The 26,403-nt window shown below is 39.1% G+C and overlaps 3 protein-coding genes across 3 annotated transcripts; all 3 read left to right on the forward strand.

Annotated features, from left to right (window-relative positions):
• The first annotated feature begins 1,787 nt into the window (after positions 1-1,787).
• LOC101160780 (L-amino-acid oxidase) lies at positions 1,788-9,171 on the forward strand. The gene is made up of 8 exons (XM_023948951.2): positions 1,788-1,849; positions 2,083-2,123; positions 3,677-3,897; positions 4,812-4,924; positions 5,000-5,201; positions 6,529-6,597; positions 6,860-6,996; positions 8,070-9,171. The coding sequence occupies exons 2-8, from the start codon at positions 2,087-2,089 to the stop codon at positions 8,866-8,868; spliced, it is 1,578 nt and encodes a 525-aa protein (XP_023804719.1). The 5' UTR covers positions 1,788-1,849; positions 2,083-2,086; the 3' UTR covers positions 8,869-9,171.
• Positions 9,172-12,400: 3,229 nt separating this feature from the next.
• LOC101163441 (L-amino-acid oxidase-like) lies at positions 12,401-18,787 on the forward strand. The gene is made up of 8 exons (XM_020711446.3): positions 12,401-12,531; positions 12,668-12,703; positions 13,253-13,473; positions 13,844-13,956; positions 14,260-14,461; positions 16,528-16,596; positions 16,673-16,809; positions 16,903-18,787. The coding sequence occupies exons 2-8, from the start codon at positions 12,679-12,681 to the stop codon at positions 17,732-17,734; spliced, it is 1,599 nt and encodes a 532-aa protein (XP_020567105.2). The 5' UTR covers positions 12,401-12,531; positions 12,668-12,678; the 3' UTR covers positions 17,735-18,787.
• A 444-nt stretch (positions 18,788-19,231) lies between these two features.
• Positions 19,232-24,894, forward strand: LOC105356325 (L-amino-acid oxidase). Its single transcript, XM_023948876.2, has 8 exons — positions 19,232-19,358; positions 19,607-19,673; positions 20,358-20,578; positions 20,971-21,083; positions 22,044-22,245; positions 22,325-22,393; positions 22,469-22,605; positions 23,355-24,894. The coding sequence occupies exons 2-8, from the start codon at positions 19,643-19,645 to the stop codon at positions 24,157-24,159; spliced, it is 1,578 nt and encodes a 525-aa protein (XP_023804644.1). The 5' UTR covers positions 19,232-19,358; positions 19,607-19,642; the 3' UTR covers positions 24,160-24,894.
• The last annotated feature ends 1,509 nt before the right edge of the window (positions 24,895-26,403 follow it).

Raw genomic sequence — 26,403 nt, forward strand, 5'->3', positions numbered from 1 at the left:
GACAGTTAGGAAGCATTATCCTTCACATTATCCTTCACTTATCAGGACAGCAGTCGGTGCAAAGTTTAGGCCTGGTGTAATGGCAGAAAGGCCCTCAATGAACATTTTCACTTAATATAGCAGATATACTGTTAAAGTCACTCTTTAAGTGAAACAGTCACATATGTCAACGCAATACCATCTACCTTTGGTGTCCACTCCAAATCCAAAATAAAGAAACCTACTGAAAAATAAGACTTTGACTGTGATCAGAGTCTTAGATTTCAGTTGTTAAAAGCATTGTGCAATCAGGCCAAGGTGCACAGATGACACAATCCAGTGTTGAAAGAATTCCCAATAACTCTGACTTGGCAACATAAACACACCTTGAGACCTCAGGAAAAGTAATTGCAACTGTTTCACGTTAACTTGTGAAGACATCACAGTGAACGTTACAGGTGAAGAAAGAGTAAAGTCACGCCTTTATCGTCCCACGAAGAACATATTTACAACATTCCAAAGGTAAAATCCTCACCAAGGACTGTAAACACTGTGGTTATGATCCTTTTGACCGGTTGTTATCTGGAAGGCGAAGAAGGTGCTTCAGGACTAAACAAACAGATTAAAAAATTACTTTCTTTGTGAGGGCAAAACCTTATTAAACTGCTCTGTGTTCATGTTGTTAACATATGCATGCATTTGTTAACATGCATATTTGTATTTGTTTATATATGTATGTAGATAGATAGATAGATAGATAGATAGGTAGATAGATAGATAGATAGATAGATAGATAGATAGATAGATAGATAGATAGATAGATAGATAGATAGATAGATAGATAGATAGATAGATAGATAGATAGATAGATAGATAGATGAACCACTTTGATTTATTATGCTTTATTTCAAGCAGTAATTATAGACAATGGAAAAATAAATCACAGATTTATCAAGCTCATCAGAAATAATGAAATGCATAGAAAAAATAAAAACACAAACTCACTTACGTCACATTTGATCTGTTAAATATTGTGATTGACCAAAATGGAGTAGAGATTGATTGGTTGCTTGATTGTGACTAGGAAGAAGCAACTTTTCTAATCCCACCCCTGCTGAGTTATTTCATCCTATAGTTTTGCATAACTTTCATAATTTTGTTCTGATCAGACAAATTGTATAAATCGAATATATATATATATATATATATATAGTGGCAATTTCATATAATCTGCTATATGCACTTCCACTTGTTTGGAGTGTTCACCATACTGTGTAAACATGACCTAAGGTGTTTAATCATGTACACATTGCTTTTGCACTAATATGGTGACGGTTTTAATTTGACCCTTGTGCTATCCTAGGCACTTTAACATTGGGAGTTGGGTCATCTAGACCCCAGAAGACAGCCCTGAACTTCACTGGTTTCCATGGATTACATGAAATCCTCTCCACCTTTGTCATGGTATGGAGAACACGTCAATGGTCATCTTGACCCCATAGGACAGCACAATGAAGGCATTCTGGGTCTGGATCTCATTCTGGTGGTCTCCACAGCTCTCGCTCCAAGCACTGCAATGAATGGCCCTTTCCTTCTGTTTCTATTACAGTACGCTCTGCAGCTTTTTAAATGAAAGTTAGTTCTTAACATTAAAAAAATAGATAGTTAAGAATACTTGTACCTTAGAATTAATAATTTACCAACCACACTGCTCAATCGTCCTGTCATCTTTCCAAATAACTAGAGGAGAAACACACCTTTTCAATGGAAAAAGATGCAATAGTTGCACCATCCAACCCACCCATTTGCTACTGCTATAAGATGCTGTGAGGACTGCTGCTGTCTGACTCATTTACAGCTTTGACACAAGGTGAGAATTTCTTTTTCCTCATTTAGATTTAGAAAACAACTTTGTCATTTCAATCATTTTTAAACGGAAAAGGTTTTTTATTTTTTTTTAACTTGAATTGTTTATTATAGCAGTCAGGTTTTTTAAAAATATTTTACTTAATCAGAATTTAGAAAAACTACACAACACTTTGTGTTTTATTGAAAGTGTTGTAGTTTACAAGCCGGATGATCATGTATTTGTCTCCATTCCAGGCCTATGAGGATGGCGTCATTTAAACTGAGGTGCCTTCTGTGTAAGTATTTGCAGACATACTGTGAATCTTTAAGAATTGATGAAACATTCAGGCTTTTGTTATTACGATTTTTTTATGCTAAAAATTAAATACTTTCCTGTAATTTTAATATTTTGTGGGACAACTATTTTTTTTTTTTTATTGAGCCTTGTTTTAATATTATTTCCCTTACTGAAGCTCATTATTAGTGTTATTGTTTATAAAGGCTGTGTTACACAGCCACTACATACATTTTGCGCATATTGCACAGTTGAAAATTGGTCATGCATGAACCTACGTGGAAAAAGGGAGAAAAGTTGTGGTCTTTACGTGAAATTTTCACAGATGTATCAGAAATTAACCACGTTAAAACTAAGGAACAAAAAACATGCAAAGAACATGTAAATTAACATGGAACATGAACCTTTTGTGATTATTGCGCTTTTTTACATGTAATTTATTAATGATTCATGCGCTCAGTAGTTTTGACGAGATATGTACGCCATGCTCGTGATATAAAATGTACACATCGGTGGTACATGCGTGAAAAGTCTGTTAGACAAACACGGAACGGTCATAGAAAGCCACAAATTTGCCCATGCATCTCACAAAAATCGCGCACAATTGCATAAAACGTTTTAAAGTTTACTGCGTAATTCTCAACCGTCCAAGTATTTTAAACAGCTCAAAATCGAATTCACGTGATGACCCGTCAGCCGAAATCTTTGAAGGTCATCTGTACACATCGATGAATGACAAACACAAGAAACACTTATCAAGAATTATGTATATCACGCTTGTGTTACAAAAGAAAAGAATTAAATATGTGGAAAATGAGTAAAATTTACGTAGTGGCTGTGTGACATGACCTTAACCCTACAGAGTTGTTTTCTCTATTTACTTAAAAAAAATGTTAAAGTTATATTTCTGTAAGTGTTTTCTAAATATTGAAATTTGGAAGGATCAGAAAGTAAACCTTGAACGAGCTTTGATTCCACGGCCACTGCAAGGTTAAAGGACGCTCAGAAAACAAAAACTCAGAAGAGATTTATAGTATTTTGCAATAATCTTAAATGTTATTTCATTAACAAAGTTCTCGAGAAACAAATAATCTTACCAGCATTAAGATGGGGGTGGGGGGGAGGGGTTCCACAAGTTCACATTAGATTCTCTACAAAGGGTTGGAGAGTCATGCTGCACTACCTGTCGTTATATTAATACATCTAAATTTGATCAACAAGCTCCAAAAGATTTTCTTATTTATTTCCTTATATTTATATATACAGTATATGTGGCGTTGCAATTAATTGACCTAATCTATGAACCGGTTTATATTCCTGCGATCCAACCCGATCTACCTGTCTGAGGCAAATAACCCTACAATGCCCAAATAGTATCTTCCAAGAACAGTTGTAAATTGATTTATGTCACTTTGAGACATAATAATATATTGGTATACATCAATTCGACAGATTTATCTGGTTGTCCAGATATCAGAAAAATAAGCACTTCATTATTCTGTTGCCATCCCCCAGAATGAAACGTGAAATATTTTTTTGATTTTGCGTCTTTAGTTACAATCTTCCTGCTGGCCTTTCTACATCTGAGCTGCAACACTGAAGTCAAGCTGAAGACGACGCTGCAAGACTGTCTGAATGACACAGACTATGAACTACTGCACGAAACTCTGGACAAAGGCCTTCCGAAAACAGCTAAAACCTATCATGTGGCCATCGTTGGAGCCGGCATGGCTGGACTGACTACAGCCAAACTCCTGGAGGATGCGGGATACAAGGTAGGGATGTGAAGAGCAGCAGCAGGATGGAAGCTTGACCAAGTTTGTAATCACTAAAAAAAGATGAAAAGAAAATGTAGAGAAGTCATTGATTTTAATAGGATTCCATTTAAACACATTTTAGGATTTAAGTATTTAGGAGCATAGGGATACTAAACAAGGTTAAATGTCTTCTCAATTAGATTAATATGAGTTTGGGACACCCCTACAAAAGTACCCTACAGCCACTGTGGGCATTACAAAGACAAGCCATCAGGAAAATTGGGTTATTATGTGCACATCAGTATTCTATTCTATGAATCAAAATTATGAAAGTTTACAGATATAATAAAATATAATACAATGCAAACAATGTTATGTCAGAACAGCATAAAACAGTCTCTGTGTTTTTGTGTGTGGGGGGGAGGTAGTGGAATAAAATGGAGGAAAGAATCAAAAATAGTTAAAATGTTACACAATAAAAAATAAAAATAAAATTGGAAACATGTAAATTAGATAATTTAAAAACCTAATGAGACAAGAAACAGACGATCATGAACTGGGGTCCTTAGATGCTTTTGTTATAGTTTGGTCATTTTCTTTTTCTTTCATTCTTTTGTGTCCATCTAAATAATAATCTATGTTGAAGCGTAAAAATGTATTTGTTTAATGTGGGACAATTGGGGATGAAAATTAATCTTTTCTTATTTTCTTCCTTTTTCAAGCAGTTTTATTATTTCTGTTTATATCTGTTTTATTTTGAATTTGAAAATCAAATCAAAATTCCAACAAACGGATGTTTTCAGGGTTTAACTTACATGCAGCTAGGTGTAGTTTTTATGTTTTACTCACACTTTATGACATCGTCTTAGCAGTCTTCAAAGATTATTCTTGCACATTTGATTAATGTGAATTTGTTTATAATGTGACCTAAGGTCACTATTCTAGAAGCTAGTGAGCGAGTTGGAGGACGAGTTCACACATACAGGAACGAAAAGGAGGGCTGGTATGTGGAACTGGGGGCCATGAGGATCCCATCAACTCACCAGTGAGTGATACACACAAATTCAACACCAACAGACCAGCGATGCCTGGGTGACTTAACATCCAAACCTTTGCACAGGATCCTTCTCTCACTTGTGAAGAAGCTGAATCTCACAACCAACAAATTCATCATGGACGATAAGGAGACCTTCTATTTCGTGAATGGAAAGAAGATTAAGAAACATTTAGTGAACAACAACCCCTGCCTCCTGAACTACAACATTCCACCTCCTAAGTGCAACAAATCTGCCCATGACATATTAACTGAATCATTGACAGCAGTATGTAACTCAATTTTACTTTTTCTTTAAATGAAAGACGAGTATAAACTGTATTGGTAGCATCTCTGAGGGTGATGTCCCCACATTACTGTGACTGTTGCGTGCCTGAGAAAGGGAACCAAAGTATTTCCTTTAATGTGCTTATATTATGCTTACATAAGGGGTAAGGTTGGGTAAGTAATGGAATTTCATTCTTTAAGGAAAGACATCAATCCCAACTCCCCCTATATGGGTGGATATGGGTTGTCTGCAGGCAAAAATGGGCAAACCTGTATGGGTCACGCAAGCTAGTAGACCGCTCAGTGAACCTATTGAAGGAAAACATTCATGAAGGTGGTTTTTCCATGAGTGTGCTGTCACCAACAGGTCATAGCAAACATCTAAACAAAATGCGATGCTACATTCATGAATGCATGTCTGACCGGAAATAAACCGCAATTATTTATTGATTTATTTGTCCTCCATGATCAATTTTCAAACAGGTGCCATCCATAAGTTATTCCCAAATTCCTGAGTTCAACTGGTTTAACTTTCAATGGCCATGTGTTTTGTACATAGAGCCCAAAAATGGTCATTGAAACTTGGGTTAATGTCCGAGTTTGAAACGCAGAAGCCCATAGCGCATATTTACGTCTGTTTATAGACCTCTAGTTAAAAGTGTTTGCTTAAGCGAGGGTTGTCAAGGTCACTGTGAACCTAGCTAAAGTGTAGATTAGAGTGAAGTATGCCTGTATGACAGGGCTGTCATACAGATTTTTTATTTTTTCAACCCTCTCGTATTGCGGTCACGTGAGTAGTTGCATCTCCTTGCGCAATGTTGCCGATCAGAGTGTAGTTTGTGTGGGTGTCCTATGGGCACCTGCAACATTTGTGTATGCGTGCAGGGGATGCAAGGACACCCTATGACAGCATCACTCATATTTACCTCACGAATACTTGTACAATGCACTTACAACATGTGTATATCTTGGGCTCCTATTTAACACGTCCTTTAGGTGGCCGTACTAGTCTTAAAGGAATTTCAAGACACTCCTGCACTCCCCTTAAGAGACGACCTCTCCATATAAACCTCTACAAACCCCAATAACTCAAAACCTACAGAACCCGTACTGATGAAACCCCATATGAGTCAAAACACACTTTATATTTTTTTCCTAATACTAAGAACGCATTTATGTCTGGTCTCAGACAGCTTTTAATTGGCAAGCCTCAATAAGTATTCAGAAAGATAAAAATGAATCATGATAAAAATAACAGATTTGGTCATTTTATGAGTTGGTTTCTTGGTAATTTTTTTTTATCTTAAGTGTCTTTTTTGCTTTTCTAGGTAAAAGACATAGTCAGTACCAAAGGATGTATGGAAGCACTGAAAATGTTCGACCACTACACTGTGAAGGTAGGAGCAGACCTGAAAGAAGTTCAGCCGAAAACAAAGACAGTCAGCTGTGCTCTTTGATCAAAACTAAGAACCATTTCCTGTCAAACTCAGATGTTTTAATCTCTTTTTCTGAAAAGTACTGAAGAGCTTGGTTGGATTCCTGTTCTTAATTTACACTTTAGAAAGGCTTAGTTTATTTATTTATGATTTATTATCTATCGACTTATTATTGACATTTAAAAGGATGACAAAAAAATAAATGTTGTGTTTTGTACCACAGGAATATTTTATCAAGGAAGCAAAGCTAGACACTGAGACCATCAGAATGCTGGGAGATGTGCTGAATGAAAACGCCATCATGTCACTGGCTCTGTCAGAGATGATCTACTTTGAGAACGATATTGGTGACGAAGTAGAGTAAGAAAAGACTTTATTCATTTGCATCTTATTCCACCGGTACATAGTGGTGAACAGCTAGACGTGTGTTGTTTAGTAGCGCATATATACGTCTGGTTATGGACTTCTAGTTAAAAGTCTTTGCTTAAGCGAGGGTTGCCAAAGTCACTGCGAACGTAGCTTAAGTGTAGATAAAAGTGAAGTATACCGGACACAGGGCTGTCATGCACATTTCTTTGTTAACTTTTTTTTTCAACCCTCTCGTAGTCTTAGTCCTTATGGGTGGAAAGCGGCTGTCTGCTAGTGAAAAATGGTCAAACCTGTACGGGTCATGCAGGTGACCCGCACAAAAAATCAAAGTGGTAGATTGTTCACTGAACCCGTAGGGAAAAAATGTTCATGCACATTTCTTTCTACTGGCATGCTGCAAGCGACACAGGCGGGTCGTACAGATTTTGTACTTATTCAACTCCGCTAAATCCTGCAGGCTTTACAAGGATATAAAAACCTACATTTGACTGTTTGCAAAATCACAAATTTTTCTGTTTAGGTTTCTTATTTTCTGGCAAAAGTAAAGTATTTAAAAATGAAAATCTAATCAACATGGGTTATAAAACAGACCTTATGTTGTTGTATCTATCAGAGGTAACCAATGTGTCATTGGAGCACATCTGCTATTAATCTTTGACGGTCTTGGTTGCGATGCCAAAATCACCAACCCACCAACCAACATTTCCCAAAATGGCTTTTTACATAGCCACTCCCATGTGTACGGAGCTCGCCGCTCCACGGCCTGGAGAAAACGCTGACCTCGCCTTTGATACATGATGAGGAGCGCTAGTGTCGTGGCAGAAATTTGAATGGCTCTGCTGTCAGTCAAAGTAATGTTCACATCTGTCACCATGTTTTTAAATGACTTATCGCGTGAGTTGGTTTGTGTTTATTCACATTATTAGGATTTAAAGGAAATAGTGTTACTGCCAAATTCAAATTGTATTTTTCCATGTTTCTAGAATTTCAATAAAACTTTTGCACATATGTGTATTGGAAAGGCATCTAATGAGTGTGGTAACTCTGGGATTTTTGTTTTACAGCTATTCAGAAGTGACTGGGGGAACAGATCTCATTCCCACTACCTTAAAGAACACGTTAACTAAGACAGAGGTCATCTTAAATGCTGCTGTCAAAGAAATAGATCAAACATCAAACGAGGTCACTTTAAAATATCAACTGAACCAAGAAATCAAGTCTCTTCAGGCTGATGCGGTCCTGGTAACCACCACAGCCAAAGCAGCTCTCCTGATGGACTTAAAGCCTCCACTCTCCACTAATAAGGTTGAGGCCATGAGATCCATCCAATATGGAAGCTCCACCAAAGTGGTCTTGACCTTCAGTGAGAAATTCTGGGAGAGAGATGGAATCAAAGGAGGAAAGAGCGTCACAGACCGAGCCTCTCGTTTCATCTACTACCCAAGCCACAGCTTCCATGACAACAACAGAACCGGCGTTCTCCTGGCCTCCTACACCTGGGCTGAAGACTCCCAGTTCCTCCTGGGCATGAACGACACTCAGTTACAAGACCTCATCATGAGAGACTTGGTGGAGATCCATGGTGATCACGTCCGGTCTCTCCTCACTGGGATGGTGGTAAAGAAGTGGAGCCTGGATTCCTACAGTTTGGGTGCATTCGCTCTGTTTGGACCCTACCAGCACGTACAGTACGCCAGTGAGCTGTTCAGAAGTGAGGGCAGAATCCACTTTGCTGGTGAACACACAGCTTTTCCTCATGCTTGGATTGAAACAGCCATGAAATCTGCAATCAGGGCAGCTACCAACATTGCTAATCAGGCAGAGTCGGTACCAAACAATGATGAAATCAGAGATGAGCTTTAAGGCCTTTGGTCTGTTTTCGGAGCCAAAATCTGCAGTTTACTATTTACTTTCAATGTTTCTATATTAATAATCCTTTTCTATATCTAGTTTTTATTTTGTTCTTCGTTCCGCTTAAATTGTCGTGTGAAGAGTTTTTTGCTACTTTTGTTTTAAGTCAGTCAATTAATGCCTTTTGTCTTTCGGTTTGGAAACTTCACATCTACCGGTATTTGTTTCTTTTCATAATAGCTGAATCGTGTTAACAATCTTTTTGTTTTTCTTTAAAGTCTTGTTTTGGGGTGGATTAAATTTGGTTGAACTGTAGTTTCTTGTGTTTTCCTTGGTTTTCCTTGGTTTCTCCAATCCCATGTACATAAGCATAAAGGTGAACAGTCCTCCAGACCATTGTCCATTCTTTGAATACAGATTTTTTAAAACATTGAAATTATACATGTTACTGATATAAAGGTTGGGAATAACTCTGGGCTGGTGACCTGTTCAGGTGTTTGGTTCCTGCCATCGCCAAACAGTAGCTGGTTCGCTTCTAGCAACCCTGTGACCCCAAAAGGGATTCAGTGGATTCTGAAGATGGATGGATAGATGGAAATGAAATACCTCTACATCAAAATATTCTGCATTTTATGTTTTTGTTTCAGATACTTTTTTTGGTGTACAAACAGCTCTACATATACTAATGTAGAGCTAAAAATAAAGAATAATCTTTATTTTTAAGAAGTAATCTTTTTCTTTAATGGACATCACCATATAACACAAATGAACCTCAAAATCATATCTTACTTTTGTATCTATAAACCTCTGAGCCATATTTGTTTCTCCCGAATTTGAAGCGCTGCTGAAATGTTGCAGTTCTTTAACCGGCCACTAGAGGCTGGTTGTAGAAAGAGGTGATTCTTCACTGATGTTCAGGTTTACAAGTACAACTTTACAACATAAATTAAATTATTTAAGGCCGATTTCAGTTTTTTTTAAAACTTATTTCAACCTGCTTTCATAATAACAAAGCTTCAAATCACGAGCGATTTGGGGTATTTTTGCTTTCATGTAGGCTGACCTGATGGTAAGAGCAACAAAACTTTGTTTTCTCCTCCTTCGTCTGGCATAACAATCACATGACGGGCGTCATCGTTTGAAAACGGATCCAAACTAGTCGTTTGTAGTCCTAATGATCCCAATTTGGGCCACATAAACGGATCTAGACCTCTATTACCCATGAAAGGGTTCTAAATTGCTTTTCGATGCCTTTTAATATGCAAAGTTTGAAAGATTGCAGGAGGATCAAAGAAGAAAAAATGTTAATTAGGTGTTACGACCTGTCATGTGCATGAACATTTTCCTTCTATGGGTTCACTGAGCCGTCCATTTTTCTCTCACAGACAGCCCATATTCACCCATAAGGACAATTGTGACTTAGTGTAGGATGGAGCGGGATTGCAGACTTTACAATCAATTCATCTGACAGACCCCATCCTGCAGATCCTCTTGGTCATAAGTGTATTTATATATATGAAAAAAACTAACTAGTTTACACCTAAACGAACGACACATGAAGATTTCCCAGAAACCATCAGATTTGCTTTGATGCTTGAGTTCCATCACAGGGATTGACTTTCCACCCAAAACTTCACTGCTTATAAATGATGAAGTTTGTGAAATCTTTCTCTCCATTTGAGTCTTTTGTCTGCACTTCTGCTTTACGTGCACTGAAGGAGTCATGTGTCAACTGAGGCTTTCAGATCTAAATTAGCTTTAGTGCTTTAATCTTGTGCAAGTATGAGTATGAACAGCAGCTGATTCCTCAAGCTTCCAGCTCCTGATGCTTCTGGGTGATGACTCTGTTGCTGGGAAATGTCACAGTGCAAACATCCAGATGTAGAGAGTCACGTCTATCTCCTTTAAAAAAAAAATGGTAAAAACCAAATCATGTGTCCATTTATCTATCCATTTTCTACAAACACTTAATCCCTCAGGGCTGCTGGAGCCTATCCCAGCCACTCCTGGGCATAGGCAGAGTAAACTCTGGCTGGTTTGCCAGTTCATCACAGGTTCACACGCTCCCACATCCACACGTAGACAGTTTAGAGTCACCAATTAACCATTGAAGCATGTTTTTAGACTGTACATGTAAGTCAGAGAAGACAAGGAGAACGTGCAAATACCACACAACCAGGGCCTCTTGTTGTGAGGGAATAGTGCTTCCATGTGGGTCACCTGTGACCCTGTGCTTTAATTTCATTTACAAAAACATGAGGTATGGTTGCACAAACTTTAAAATTAGATTTGTAAAGATGACAAGAGATGCTTTCCTAGTCAGACGCAGTGCATATTTAAGGAACGGAGGAAGTTGGTCTGCTGCCAGGAGCACAGGTGAGTCTGAAAGTCAGAAGAGCAAAAGTTAATAGTAATCTTGCTACCAAGTCTGTGGTGAAAAAGAATCACTTATGCTGGACATTTTCTGAAGCAGCAGCGGCTGGAATAATCCCGGCGAGTCGCAGTGCAGAGTGGAGGACGTCACCAGATCAAGGCTGAAGAGGTGGGGGCTGGAATTCCAGTGAGTAAAGATGAACGAGGTAGAGCAGCGTCTCCCAGCGGTTTAATGAGGCGAGAAATCCAGAACCTCCACTGTCTCCAATAAGGCGGAAGAAGAGGAGGAGAAGAAACACAGGCAGGAAACTTCCAAAGGGATGGCAGAAGCTCTTAACCAGAGTCAGAAAAAGGGCGTAAACGTAAAAAACTAGAAGACGTGAGCTGGAAACAGCTGGAACGTCAACTGGATCAAGGTACTGGCGGAAAACAAGCAAATGTAAAGGTCCTGAGTACCGTGAGTGCAGCTGGCGTGAACGAGCACTTAACCGGAACAGGTGAGTGGAGGCAGAGTGAATGAGAAACGAAGCACAGGACAGGGCATGGCAGAAACCTCTTTGTTAAAAGGTGCACTCTGAAGACAAAGCGGGGCCAAAGTCTTCCTGCTCCACACCGTTTAGATCAGACAAACAGATCCATGAACGTCTTTGTTTTCCTCTTCTGAGCTGGAATCTGGATCAGAACTGGACGGATGGATGGATCTGATGTTGCTGCTATTTCTGTTGCACCGCTAATGTTAGGTTAAAGTTGTGAGGGCTGAAAGCGATCAGGAGTGAAAACAAACAAAGGCTGGGATTTCAAAGTAGAGCTACTTTTGCGCCAACAGTCCCGCCCACAACAAATGTCTGACGAACTCCTGCCGCTCTGCAGAAAATATGTCCTAGGAAACGACACAGGTTTTTGGATTTTAGCTAAAAAAATGGCAGAACCATATTGAAAAGACCAGTGGGGACCATTTTAAAGTAGATAAAGTGTAGTCAGAGTCGTGCGTTAAAGAATAAATAGATGAGATGAAAGACTTTTGTTAAAGGAAAACAACGTTTGAGACGTTCTTACATCGACTAGAATTAATGCAGATTTCAGGTTTATTTAGATTGAACTGAAAAAACGTATTGGATCATGTGATGACTAAAGCCACAAAGGAGAATCAAATCTGATGAAGCAAAAAAAATCCAGACTGTGGCAACAGCAAAGCTCGTCAAGGGAGGAAGGAATTCCAGCAGAAGTTGAGTCTTTCCTCCAGTTTCTCTTCAGGCGCCTCGTCGACCATTTTCTACTCCAAAAACTGATTTTATCCTTATAGTAAGTTGCAAATTTGTTTTTATCAAAACCTTTTTTTTATGTAAAGACATTGTATGTGTTAATCTGAAGTTAAATTACATTTTTTAGGTCATCATGAATTAAAAACATTTTTTTGTGTTTTTTGTCAAAAAACAAGACAAAGTTGTCATGAATCTCCTGGAGGTGAAACTATGTGAGTATTTTAAATTCTAAAAGGTACTTTTTTTCTACTTGTCCTGTTTAACAGCTGAGCAAACAGATAAGAGCTGAAGGCCTCTTGTGTTGGACATGTATTACTGAAACTACAGGGGTTGTGAATCTTTTGACACACTAAGTGATAAACTAATTGAATTAACCCCCTTGTCATCATTTTTTTAAATTATTGTGCTCTTGTGTTCCTGTGTTTTACAGGGTTTTTACTATATATGAATAAAGTAGTAAGAGCTGCAGTTTTCAGTTCTTCCTTCCTCTACAATTCTTTAAACCACATGAAATATTTGGCTTCTGCTTTTTGAGGGCCGGATTTGAACCACATTTCTCTTTCACTCTTTTCAGGAAAACATGTGACAGTTTCTATTCAAGTTAGAACTTCTCCTTTTTTCGGGATTCATACCATGCAGTAGCATGGAATGGACAGTGATGTCCTCTTTGACTGTGCCATCACAAAAGCTGCCCTAACTTCAAAAGTGAAAACACCACGCATGACTGGTTGGTTTGCTTTGTGGTGATGTGTTGATTGCAGATGTTTCTTGTGTGCTGCTGCTCGCTCTGCACAGCAGCAGCTCCGCTGAGAGTCTGAAGGAGAATCTGACCGACTGTCTGGAGGACACAGACTATGACGTGCTGCTGCAGACTGTTCAGGAGGGCCTTCCAAACATCACCGCCCCTCACCATGTGGTCATCGTTGGAGCTGGCATGGCTGGACTGACGGCGGCCATGTTGTTGCAGGATGCCGGACACCAGGTTTGAGCAGGGAGACTCCTGCACAAGTTGACCTAACGACCAATCCACACAAAATATACATCCAGATTTTAGACTCAGTTTAATTCTTAGTCATGCTCAATGAAGACATCCTCTCATCCAATACCACAAACGTCAATTGTTGCGGCCTCATAAGGCCTTGAAAGGTTTGGATGGTTCAGGACACCAAAGATCTAATGTACAGTGGGAAAAGAAATACATCCCACGAGTCTGCATGAAAGTCCTAAAGAGAATTGGTTTGTACTGAAAACAATGATGTTCGAAAATCAATTCTTTCCCTTTAACAGCATTTTATTTTCTGATAACGCAAAAGTGCTGATGTGCGGTTTTGCTTTTCTGTCTGAACCATCAGGTGACCATTTTAGAGGCCAATAATCGTGTTGGAGGTCGAGTGGAAACCCACAGGAACACGGAAGAGGGCTGGTTTGCTGAACTTGGAGCCATGAGGATCCCTAGTTTTCACCAGTATGTTAACATCAAAAACACTGAAGTTAACGATTAAAACTGAAGCTAGATAACAAACCCAATCAAAATTTTACCCGCTAAACACTGGAGCTGTGGCTGGTGACAGCAAAATAACAGATGTTCTTTGAACTACTGTATCACAATTCACTTAATTCTAGTGGATTCTGAAGCAAATGTGTCAGAATGACATTATTCACATTGATTAAACAAATGTGTGAAAAAATAGAAATCAAGTTTTTATCAGTTTCTCGCCCCAAAACTGAAAAAATAAGTTATTTTTGCTTCTTCCTGTTCTGTCAACAGGATTGTGCTCTGGGTTGCCACAAAGTTGGGTGTGAAGATGAATACATTTGTCATGGATGACCCCAACACCTACTACTTGGTAAATGGAGTAAAGAAAAGAACTTATGCAGTTAAAGGAAATGCCAGTCTCCTCGGGTACAAGGTGCAACCCAGCGAGAAGGGCAAGTCAGCTGATGAACTGCTGCAACAGGCTTTGGAAAAGGTGAGAATCAGGAAATGTTGTAACTGCTCTTCAATGTAAACCTGACTGTCATCAGCGTAGAAGATTTTCTAAACTGTTTTGTGCAGCGTGACATGTATCTACTGCAGATTATGGAACCATTTACTCATGATTGAGTGGTGGAATTGTCGTAAACCTCATTCAGACTTGGTTGTGTTAATGACTGCTGACTACATGCAGTAATCCTGCAAAGTCAACGATCGCATTTGTCAGATACCCATTTTACAGTTTAAGAATCTTTGTTCTTCTCCAGAAATGTAAATGTAAATGTCAGTTCAAAACAAGATTGACCATTTACCTTTTTCCTTTCGGCATTTTTCGAATTCCATAGTTTTTTTTATAGAACATTTGAGATAGGAAAATAATTAACTCTTTAACACCAGCCATGTCACCGGGGACAGCAAAATAACTCACGCTCTATGAATTACTGTAGCTCTTTATGCAATTTGTGGCGATACTAAATTTATGTTATTAAGTGTTGCACTCAGGGCCTCCTTTATTCCATTGCAGTTTTAGCGTTTTTGCTGCTTTGTGTCTAAATTAGTTTACCACCTACTTTTTGTTCATCAGGTGGGTCCCAGTGATTCCAGCGAATGTTGCTTTCTATGTGGTCTTTACTGCCCCTTTCATTTCCATTCACACCTCTTCATAATTTTCTCTACTTCAGCTTGCTACTGCTCAGTTCAGGGTTATTTCCTGCTTTCAGCTCTGCCTCATGGACTGCAGTAAAAGCCCTTTTGAAGTTTTCCTCTGACTTCTTCCACAGACATCACCATATGTCCATAAGAGAAATGCAGTTTCCCTCTGCTTGAATTTGCTGTTCTGATTCTACTATTATCCTTGGTGGAGTAGCTTATGTTGAGTATCAAGTGATGCGTGTAGCTTCCAACTCTTGAACAAAAGGGATGGGTCACGCAACCAACGGCTATAGGCTTCACTCAAAGATCAGGTTCTATAGATGCTTTCCATCCATTTAATGACCACATTTCCAGGTGAAAACAACTTTAAACTCATATAAGAACAAGTACATCCATTTAAACCTGGTAAATAGTGAACCAATATATTTGGCATACAGCAACAGTAAATATTTATAAACAACATTATCTAGCAATAAGTATTCAAATATTTCAATAGCATTTTACAAATATTTCACAGAAACACACATTTCCAGATCTGTGATCTTTGGATGACCATGCGCCGTTTGGTTAGTACGCTGTGAATACATCAACGTCACCTAGCGCCGTGTGTTGATGGGCGGGACCTGGTAGTTCACCGCAATAGTTTTGTTTACTCTACTTCTATATTAATTTAACAGTGGATGGCATCTATTACATCAAAAATGGATCAATCTTCACTCAAACCTGACAGCAGTCATTCCTCTGTTCTGCTCATTGAAGTACTTCTTGGTTATGGTTAGTTAAAATAAGGTCTTTAAGAATTTAATACAAAAACCATCTGGTGGAGTCCATTTTAAACGTCTCTGACACTGATCAGGTTTTAAAAATGGCTGTTGGTTTTAGTTTGTGTGACGTATAAACAATAATGTTAAACTAGAAAAAAAGCCTAAAAGTAACCAATGGTGGAGACGGTTGGCCTTCACTCAAAATTTGCTTATCAAAATAAAAGCTGTACAAAAAAAACCAGACTGGTTGTCTCTCATGGGAAACAGGATTTCATCCTTGGTATGTTGAAGTTATAAAGAATTCTCATACAGACTTCACTGTGGTTGGGTTACCAGACTGCAAGAAGCTGAATCTAGTCAGTTTGGTTTTTGTTCCACATTTGGGTAGCACAGTTCAGTTTTGATTGGCAAGTCCGTTTCAGCTTCTGCTGATCCAACTTTTCCTTTGGTCCATTTTCTGCTGTTGACTGCACATTTTGGCCTTCGTCTAGAGATGGACTCCAAACCTTCTGACTGAATCCAGAGTCTATCAGAGGTCTCAGGGGAGAAAGTCCAAAAATTCAAACAGCGATACTGGTGATATTTTTCTGAACAGAAACAAACTGTGTAAGACCTCCACAAATGAACAGTTTTCCTTCTTATGCAGATAAAATCCGAAGTAAAAGCAGAGGGCTGCCAGGCTGCATTCAAGAAATATGACCATTACTCTGTGAAGGTATGTCCTATACAGGAAAAAGAATGCTGATACCTATATCGTGACGTTTCAAGATGCCCACATGTTCTATTTCTAGGAGTATCTGAAAGAGGTTGGAGGTCTGAGTTCAGAAGCCGTCAGAATGATCGGGGATCTTCTGAATGAGCAGAGCCTCATGCACACGGCACTGACAGAGATGATCTATGACCAAACTGACATCAGTGACAATAGCATGTACGGCTTACCTGCTGTCATGTAGAAACAAGCACTGACTTTCTCAACGTGATGGCCCGAGTCTTGATCACCTTTTCTTCTTTCTTTCTTCAGGTACTACGAGGTGACTGGTGGGTCGGATCATCTTCCCAGAGCTTTTCTTAATGTTCTCGATTCAACTCTTCACCTGAACTCTAAAGTTGTCCGCATAAGTCAGTCAGATGGAGGAGTGATTGTAGAGTATAAGACGGTAAACGAGTCCTCATTCAGACAGATTCAGGCTGACTTGGTCCTGGTCACGACTACCACCAAAGCCGCTCTTTTCATTGACTTTAAACCTCCTCTGTCCATCCGAAAGATGGAGGTCATGAGGTCGGTCCACTATGACAGCGCCACCAAAATCTTTCTCACCTTCAGGGAGAAGTTTTGGGAATCAGAGGGGATCCATGGTGGAAAGAGCATCACTGACCGGCCCTCCCGCTTTATCTACTACCCCAGCCACAGTTTTCCCCAAAACCAGACCATTGGAGTCCTCCTGGCCTCCTACACTTGGTCTGATGACTCTCTTCTGTTTTTGGGGGCCAGCGATGAAGACCTCAAAGAGCTGGTTCTGAGAGATTTGGCACAGATTCACGGTGAACGGGTCCGGTCGCTGTGTACTGGTGTGATCGTCAAGAGGTGGAGCAGCGACCCTTACAGCATGGGGGCTTTCGCTTTGTTCACCCCCTACCAGCACATCGAGTACTCCAAAGAACTGTTCAGGAGCGAAGGCAGGATCCACTTTGCAGGGGAACACACCGCCTTCCCTCACGCCTGGATTGAGACGGCCATGAAATCTGCCATCAGGGCAGCTGTGAACATCAACAATGAAGTTCTGCACGGTTCAGACCAGAACCCAGGAAGGTTTTATTCTGAACCACAATGCAGTTTGAATGTTGAAAGTTAATTAAAGCTTTTAATAAATGTTAAAAGGATTTACACTCATAACATCTAAGATGTTCAATAAACCTTTGTTGGTGCAGGATCAATAGTTTTTGTTCTTAGTGGGCACAGGGGTCAAACTCGTTGGTGCAACAATAGTTGAGGAAATCTTGTCCCAAAATAAACACTTAACAAACATTTTTTGTTTATTTGCTTGAACAAATTTATTTTGCTGTATAATAAATAGGATTGGCATAAATGTAAACACAATGTGAATTTTTAACCAATTTTTATGCCACTAATTACTGGTATTAATTATTAGTATGTTTTTTTTTAAATAATCTATTCACAGTCTGTAAATATGGGTGTGTTTGATAGTTCATCTCCAAAAAAACAGGCAGCCTAATTTTCTATCATCTTTCTGCTAATAAGTTGATCTCTAAAGGTATTATAATCGTTTAAAGTAGTTATTCCATGCAACAAATCTGACTTTTCCCATGTTGTACGAGAACAACATAGATGTTTCCAGAAGCATTTATACGGAACGGCATAGCAGACAGTGCCAATGTTCTGTGAGGGAAAACTAGATGCATTTTGGTCATACGTGAATATACGTGAAAAAGTGAGAAAATGATTGCAGATGTTTCCAGAATGAATCACGTTCAGACGTATGATTCATTCGTGAGTTGTGGATCAGTTACGTAATTTTAACATGATATATGCACTGTTTAAGTCATAAAAGTTATACAGCAGTGGTACATGCATGAAAAGATCTGCGGACACCCTGAAAATACTTTATGGCCTATTTATATTTTTAAAAAGTTTAAAATAAATGAATTTTCTGTTGATTCTTTAATTTAGAGTGCAAGGTTAAGAATGGCTAGTGAGTATCAACACTTTTGATAATCAATCTAAATTCCATTTTTTATCTTTATGGATTAGGCTGTTCTGAAGTTCTGTATTTTTTAATGTACAGAAAGGTAAATTATTGCCGTCTGTTTTGAACTTAACATCTCCGCAACAGAATATTGAGGTTTATCTCTATTCATCAACAGAAATAAAAGACTTTTCAACTGTGGTCGTTTAGTTGTTTCATATGGTTGCAGGTCTCATGAACTGGGATCATTTTAGGTAAAATCAAAATACATTTAAAAATGTTTTGTATTGGCTCCAACTCAGACTGCTGACTCTGTCGAGGCTTTGAACGAACTCACATTTCCCAGAGCTTTCGGCCTTTTGATGCCCGTTATAACTGTCGGGCTTCTGTTTTCTTACTGTGATGTGTGGCCTTAAACTTAACAGAAATGAAAGTAAAAATATTTGATGTATCTCCATCATGATCTTGGAAACCGCATTTTCCTGATAGATATCACAGTGAAAGGGCTTGAACTACAAGTTCAACATTTCAGTTTCTGATCATGAGATCTTTGTGTGGTTGGCTTATTGCAACATCTAAAAAAAACAAAACCAAAAGCAAAAAAAGAAGCACAACATTGCAGTTTTTTTTTTTTGTCGTTGAGGTAAAGCCCACATTTCTGGGGGGGGGAGTGTCAGGTGATAGAAAAAAAGTTGTTTTTTGCGTCACGGCTGGACCTTTAATAGCTGAGGTTTCAACGGCATCGTAGTCTGGGAGTGAAGATCCTCAGAAAGTAGGAATCTACCATTTCATCTAGTCTTCTCTACATTTGTTTGATATTTCTGATTCAGAGAATAATCTTTTTTTTTAACAATAAATAAATAATTAAAAATATTTTATACTAATTTTTTTATAGTAAACTTAGTTTTGATGCATCAATATCACATTTTAAATCATTTCATTTCTATATTTTAAAGAAGCTCAAGATAGGTGTTTAAAAACTAGTTACTCTATTTTAATATAAAATTTGCTTTTTTCTAGCATCATCTGAACTTAAGGCGAGAGGACTCAATCAGCATGGGTGTCAAGGTGTGGAAGTTTATTTTAGGTAAGTGTTTGTCATCCAATTTTTTCTCTTTTTTCATAAATTCAACATGCTTATTTTACACATATTAAAGTAAATCATGTAAAAAAGATTGACACAATAACAAAAAGGTTAAATCTTTGGAACTTTCCCTTTTTTTAACCAATATTGGAATTTATTTCTAGTACGTCATTCTGGTTTATGATGAGTCACGTGCAGCTGTATGATAGTACATCATTCAGGAGTGAAATCTTTCATAATGACACTCATACTTTCTTCTGACCCAGTGATGATCATTGGGTCAGATGATGTTTTATTAATGAAAGAGGTTTCCCTGCTTCTGCTTTTCCAGCTCATCCATTCCTGTACTTCCTCTTCTTACAACATAATAAAAACAACGTCTGCTTGTTATTTCTGTGCAGGAAATCCTGAACAGAAAACCTAAAAAAAAGGCAGTCGGACTCAAAATAGGGAACAACCCCATTGGTCTAGTCCATTATTTTCTAAAGACTAAAAAGATCCAAACAACTTGAAAAAACTACAGAACTATGCCTTGACATAGAAAGTCTGTTTGGTCCAAATTTACATAACTGCCTTTGCTTGAACACATTCACCACGATGATCTTCAGAGACATATTACTGATCAGACACTGATAGTTAAGTTGAAGTCTTTTATGTGTTTTCTATCCCTGCTTTCTGTTCCTATAGCTGCTGCTGCAGTGCTGATGCTGGGTCTTCCTCACGGTTCCACGGCTCTCAGCCTGAAGGAGAAGCTGTCTGACTGTCTGAATGACACAGACTACCAAGAACTGCTGGATATAGCAAAGCATGGCCTTCCACACACCAGCAAGCCCCAACACATCGCCATCGTTGGTGCCGGCATGGCTGGACTGACAGCTGCCAAGTTACTAGAAGACGCAGGACATAAGGTACTATGATCCTTTATGGATCTCTAGCTCATGATTGAACCATTCAATGCTCTGATTAGCCCAACAAACATGTTGAGCTGCGAAATTTCCCTGTTCAGCTGCGTGCCTCGTCTTTTCCTCGTATACACTCTGGTATGTAAAGGAGAAGACCTGGATAACCACGCAAGCCTGCCCCAACATGCATTAACATTTCAGTTTCACGTTAAAGAATGGCTGCTGTCAGAGTTGCTGCTGATCGTACAAGTTAGATAACACACCAATGCATGCTCTAACAGACCAGCTGGCACAGCACAGGAAGATGTCAGAAGGTCGTCTTTCTACCCCGTGACTCACCGTTGACAGCCCTATTTAAGTTCAAAGACATGTAGGAAGTGTGCTGCTGCCTCTGACAGGTGACCATCATCGAGGCCAGCGGTCGCGTTGGAGGCAGAGTGGAGACCTACAGGAATAAGACCGAGGGCTGGTATGCTGACCTTGGAGCAATGAGGATCCCCAATTATCATCTGTAAGTCTCTGAAATGTTACACACACAACATACTGGTGATATCCTTGTGCCACACTCTAGTCAATAGTAAAGGGGAAGTACTCGCTTCTTACTGACTGTGCATAAATACAGTGCGCACCTTTTGTGCAAGCGATATGTAAGTGCCACTCCTGTCACACCTACCTACCCCTTCCTTGTCCTAGTGTTCACTATGACCTGTCCCCCGCAGCATGCCAGTAGTAAAATTTTCTCTGTACAGGTTCCCCAAGTTGTGAGCCTTGTGATATTTTGTGTGGGCCACCTCTGTTTAGGTTTGCCTATTTCTCATCCACAGACAGCCTGTCTCCACCTGTAAGCGCAGTTGGGACTAACGCCATGTTCACACAGAGCTTAGAAAGCTTAGAAACACGGGTTCAAGCAACTACTTCCAGTGGAAAGTCGATGTAAACTGGCAAATATGCGCGTTTTGGACTTCAGCATTCAAAATTCCCTCAATCATGCATCGCTACACAACCAGTTGAGCTTTGACCAATCAGGTTCTCAGATTTGGTGTATGGGTCAATATTAAACAATTAATGGAAGAGACAACTGTTTGAAAATTGATCATGGAGGATAAATTAGTAAGTGAGGGTTGTGTTCAACTAGAATTATACGACACCAAGTCTTTCATATATTGGAAAAAAGCTGTGAAAGAGAGAGCCTTGAGCAAAATTTTCATCACATTTGCTCCTCTTCAATATTTCACTTTAAACATCTTCCAACTGTAAGAACGTGCTAGAATAAAGTATTGGCAGTCCAGTGAACACGTAGGCAAGGAACAAGTTCAAGAACCCGCATTCAGCACGTTCACATGCCTGATGTGGACGTAGTATAAGACTCAAGTAATTCTTACATTAAACAAGACAAAACCAAGAAACTAATCAACCCAACCAGATTGTTTTTGGTTCACCGATGTAAAGCTGCCCCCCTTATCTTTGGCAGCATCATTCGGCAGTTCATCCAAGACCTCGGGGTCAAGTTGCAGCATTTCATCATGGATGACATTAACACTTTCTACCTGATCCGTGGGAATCGGAATAGAACGTACGCCGTGAAGAGCAACCCCGACATCCTGCAGTATAACGTGTCCAGAAGTGAGAGGGGGAAGTCAGCGTCTGAACTACTGAACATGGCTCTGCAGAAGGTCAGTTCCAGTCGTCCCTATGAAGTGATCCTAGCAGGACTGCTTTTCTGCTGCTGACACAGAACGATCCTTTCTGCAGGTCAAGGATGAAGTGGAGGCTAATGGCTGTGAGGCGATGCTTAAGAAGTATGACCACTACTCTGTGAAGGTGAGCTGTAGGGAAGACCTCAGAATTCATCGATCATTTAAAATGTAAACTGAATAACAAAGTCCATTGTTGTAGGAGTATCTAAAGATGGAAGGTGGTCTGAGTACGGAGGCCGTGCAGATGATCGCTGACCTTCTGAATGAGCAGAGTCTCCTGCATTTTGCTCTGACTGAAATGATCTACCTCGAGAGTGACGTCAGCGACACCACCACGTACGATCAGCTGACATTTACGCAAAACGTCTCTCCACTAAGAATTTTTGTTGATAAACTGCTTCTTACTTTTCTGTTCTTACTTTTGTTTCTCAGTGAGGAACTGCTTCTATTTTTGTCAGCTAAAAATGGGTTGACAGATATCTTCCAGCTGTCGTGTATGCAAGCTTTGTTGACTTTTAGCCAATCTGCCTGTTTGTGCATTTAATGTATTTTAACAATTGGTCTACAGTTAATCCATCTATTTGTCCTTTTTTGTGTGTGTTCATCATTAATATAGATTCATGTATACATCATGTATATTTGTGTATATATATATATATGTATATATATATATATATATATATATATATATACATACATATGTATGTACAGAGAGAGAGAAACAGTTTTCCATTTTGTTAAACCAAATCCAGCATATCATTGTCTTTCATATTTTCTTCACCAAGAAAAAAGTTATTTTCAGGTTTCAGTCTTTTATCTATCGTTTCCATCTGCATTCTGTTCATATAGCTGGTGCCAAACCATCAAAATAGTTTACCTTTATGGCAAATACACCATAGGTTCTTCAATGTCATAATTAAATGAATTTTAAACTAATTTTAATCTGTATTTAGTACTTAAACCTTTTCACGTTCAGCTGTTGTGTGTTTTATTTTTTTCAGAAATTTCCTTTTTTTCCATTTATAAAACCTTCCTTGGATTGGGTTTGTCTTTTTTTTAACTTTTTTTTCTTCTCTGTTTTATAGCTACGATGAAATAAGCGGAGGGACGGATGTCCTCGCCACAGCGTTTCTGAGCAATCTTCACAGCACACTGTTCCTGAATTCCAAGGTCAAAAGAATTGATCACGCGAACAAAGGCGTGACGGTGTGGTTTTCCAGGAATCGCAGTGACTGTTTGGAGTATCTGGATGCTGACGTCGTCCTGGTGACACCAACGGCCAGAGCCACCCTCTTCATGGAGTTTGACCCTCCTTTGTCCCCCTCCAAGATGGAAGCCATGCGTGCAGCCCACTATGCCAGCTCCACCAAAATCATCCTGACCTTCAGCCGCAAGTTCTGGCTCGACGATGGCATCCGTGGAGGCAAGAGCATCACAGACAGACCCTCCCGTTACATTTATTACCCCACCCACAGCTTTCCTAAAAACGACAGCATCGGGGTCCTTCTCGCCTCCTACACCTGGTCCGATGACTCCCTTCTCTTTCATGGTGCAAGTGATGAGGAACTTAAAGACATGGCCCTGAGGGATCTGGAACACATCCACCCCGACGCCAACGTCAGGTCTCTCTGCACAGGAGTGGTGGTGAAGAGGTGGAGCATGGATCCGTACAGTTTAGGGGCCTTCACGTTGTTCACTCCCTACCAGCACTTGGAGTATTCGGCCGAGCTCTTCCAGAGCTACGGTAATGTGCACTTTGCAGGAGAACACACAGCTTTCCCTCACGGCTGGATCGAGACATCCATGAAATCTGCGATCAGGGCAGCCAGGAACATCAATGATGCTGCAAACATGCAGGCATCCAGGGTTTCACCTCGTGACGAGCTCTGAAGGCCGCAAAGAACAAGTATTTATGAGATTGTAATGATCTTCTTTTGTGCTCACACTAACTCCTCGGCTGCTAGTTTTATTTTTACTTAGCAATTGGTCGATTCATTGATGTGAAAGTAGCATTGAAGACTAGATACACTTTTAAAATCAGCTACGTTCATACCGGCCTCGGCAATGCACGTTCAAGCAACCACTTTCAATACAAAGTAAATGTGTGTATGTGCGCATTTCGGGATTCCATGTTTAAACTCTTGCATTCATACTTTGCAATCCAAGTTTCTACAACTGTTTTCAGGCTCCAAGTACAAAACGAGTGACCATTGAACGGTTGTTGAAAGTTACACAACCAGTTGGCCAATCAGGGACTCAGATTTGGTGGTGACTCATGGATGGCATCCGCTGTCAATCATGGAGAAGCCAACCATTTGAAAATTGATTCTGGAGAAGAAATTAATAATTACATAATTCTCTGACAGCAACTCCTTCATGTCTTGGAATAGAGCTGTGAAAGCAAAACCCTGGGGTGAGATTTTCATTACTTTGACAGTTTACACCATCCCTCTTTCAACTGTAAGTGAAAGTAAATAAATACCCAATGAATAAATAACCAAAGTATCATCAACACAAGAACACAGAAAGGACTAAACAAAATAAGATATTCAATGTTACTCAGTGCTCAACTGAAGCACTGGGACTGTTTCTAAACCATAACAACAATAAAAGTTCAGAAAAGTCTGTGTGGTCGTTGTGTTGCTCATTTGTACCAAATAAGGCTTTTTTCATCCTTACTAAAAACATTCAAATGCCCTCCCCCATACTGGAAACTTGGCATGTCCAAAGGCCGTCCCTTGTTCAACTTTGACCGCAAGCTCCTGTCATAAAATCATGAATATGTGGCCCCCAAAACTTTCTAAAAACTGTACGTATATTTCTTGATTTGTTCTTTTTTTCGGCATAAAGAGGCTCTACCAGATGAGACCTGCTAAAAACAGCAAGCTAACTGGGAATAAATGGGTTGTAAATTTGACAAACGCACAGGTATTTTGGTAAAAATGTATTTAGATGTATTTGATCTATGGGCAGAAATGTAAAGTGAGGAGAGGAGACTGATTACATAGTAATTTTTAAGTTATATTACTTTATTAATTGACTTAATTTTACGTTAATCAGAACTTAGAATGTTTGAGTTGAATAAAATAAAGCAATTCAACTAAATGTAAACTATAACTTTTATAACTAATAGTTTCTTACTTCACTGAAATAGCATATTTTGATTTTAATGAACTTTAATACATTACTTAATTAACTAAAATACTTTATCTCAACTCTAAATGAGTCTTTTGATGTCTAAACTAAGTCTCATTACCTCTTCTTAGTCAGAGTCATTCTTACAAAAGAAAACCTGAGGCAGAATTGCAATTGCAACTTTATTTTTAAACCACCGGCACAAGTGCATTTGAAAAACTTGTTGTAGTACAATGTGAAACCCTGCACAATTTGTGTCAAACAAAAAGTGCATCAGCCTTTAAAAACAAGCAAATGTACATCAACATTTATTTTTCCTTATAAAACTTTATTTAAAATAAATAGCATTTTAAAATTTCTTAAGAAAAACAAAACTTGTGTATCAGGCTTTTCTTAAACTTTTCCCACATAAAACGTTTTATTTGTCTTTTCTTTGGCTGCCTTTTCCCTACAAACATTAACACTTAAAATATTACCCATTCAGGAATGTCGCCTACCACAGCTCATCTTCCACAACTGCTGCACTGAGCGGACAGAAATGCACTGAACTGTACTGTTCTCATTGACAATTGTCAGAACGCCAACAGAGGTGCTGCTGATGTCTGGCTCTAGTGACTCTTTAATCTGCAAAGGAAAAAAACAGTGTAGTATTAAAGAGGGAATTGATTGTTTAAGGGAAGAAAACTTCATGCAAAAACTACAACCAGGAATTGAATGACATTTTAACAGAAGGTCAAAAATTACACATTAAGACAATTATCATATGAAATCAAAATATGACTTTATCTGTAAGACTGCTTATCATTCCATAAGGCAGCTCAAAGCACTTTACAAAAAACAAAGCTTTGTAAAACATGACAATCTGAAACCAGGATCACATTTATTCCCCCAAACCCCACCCCTAACCAGTTTTACCAACATAACCCTCAGCTTGTTCTAGATGGGCAGCACATCCTTTCAGGACATGTCCAGGAATTCCATCGGCCCAGCTGCTTACCT

The sequence above is a fragment of the Oryzias latipes genome, chromosome 18 (genome assembly GCF_053564925.1).
Source record: "Oryzias latipes strain Hd-rR chromosome 18, Olatipes_Hd-rR_3.1".
Taxonomy (NCBI): Eukaryota; Metazoa; Chordata; class Actinopteri; order Beloniformes; family Adrianichthyidae; genus Oryzias; species Oryzias latipes.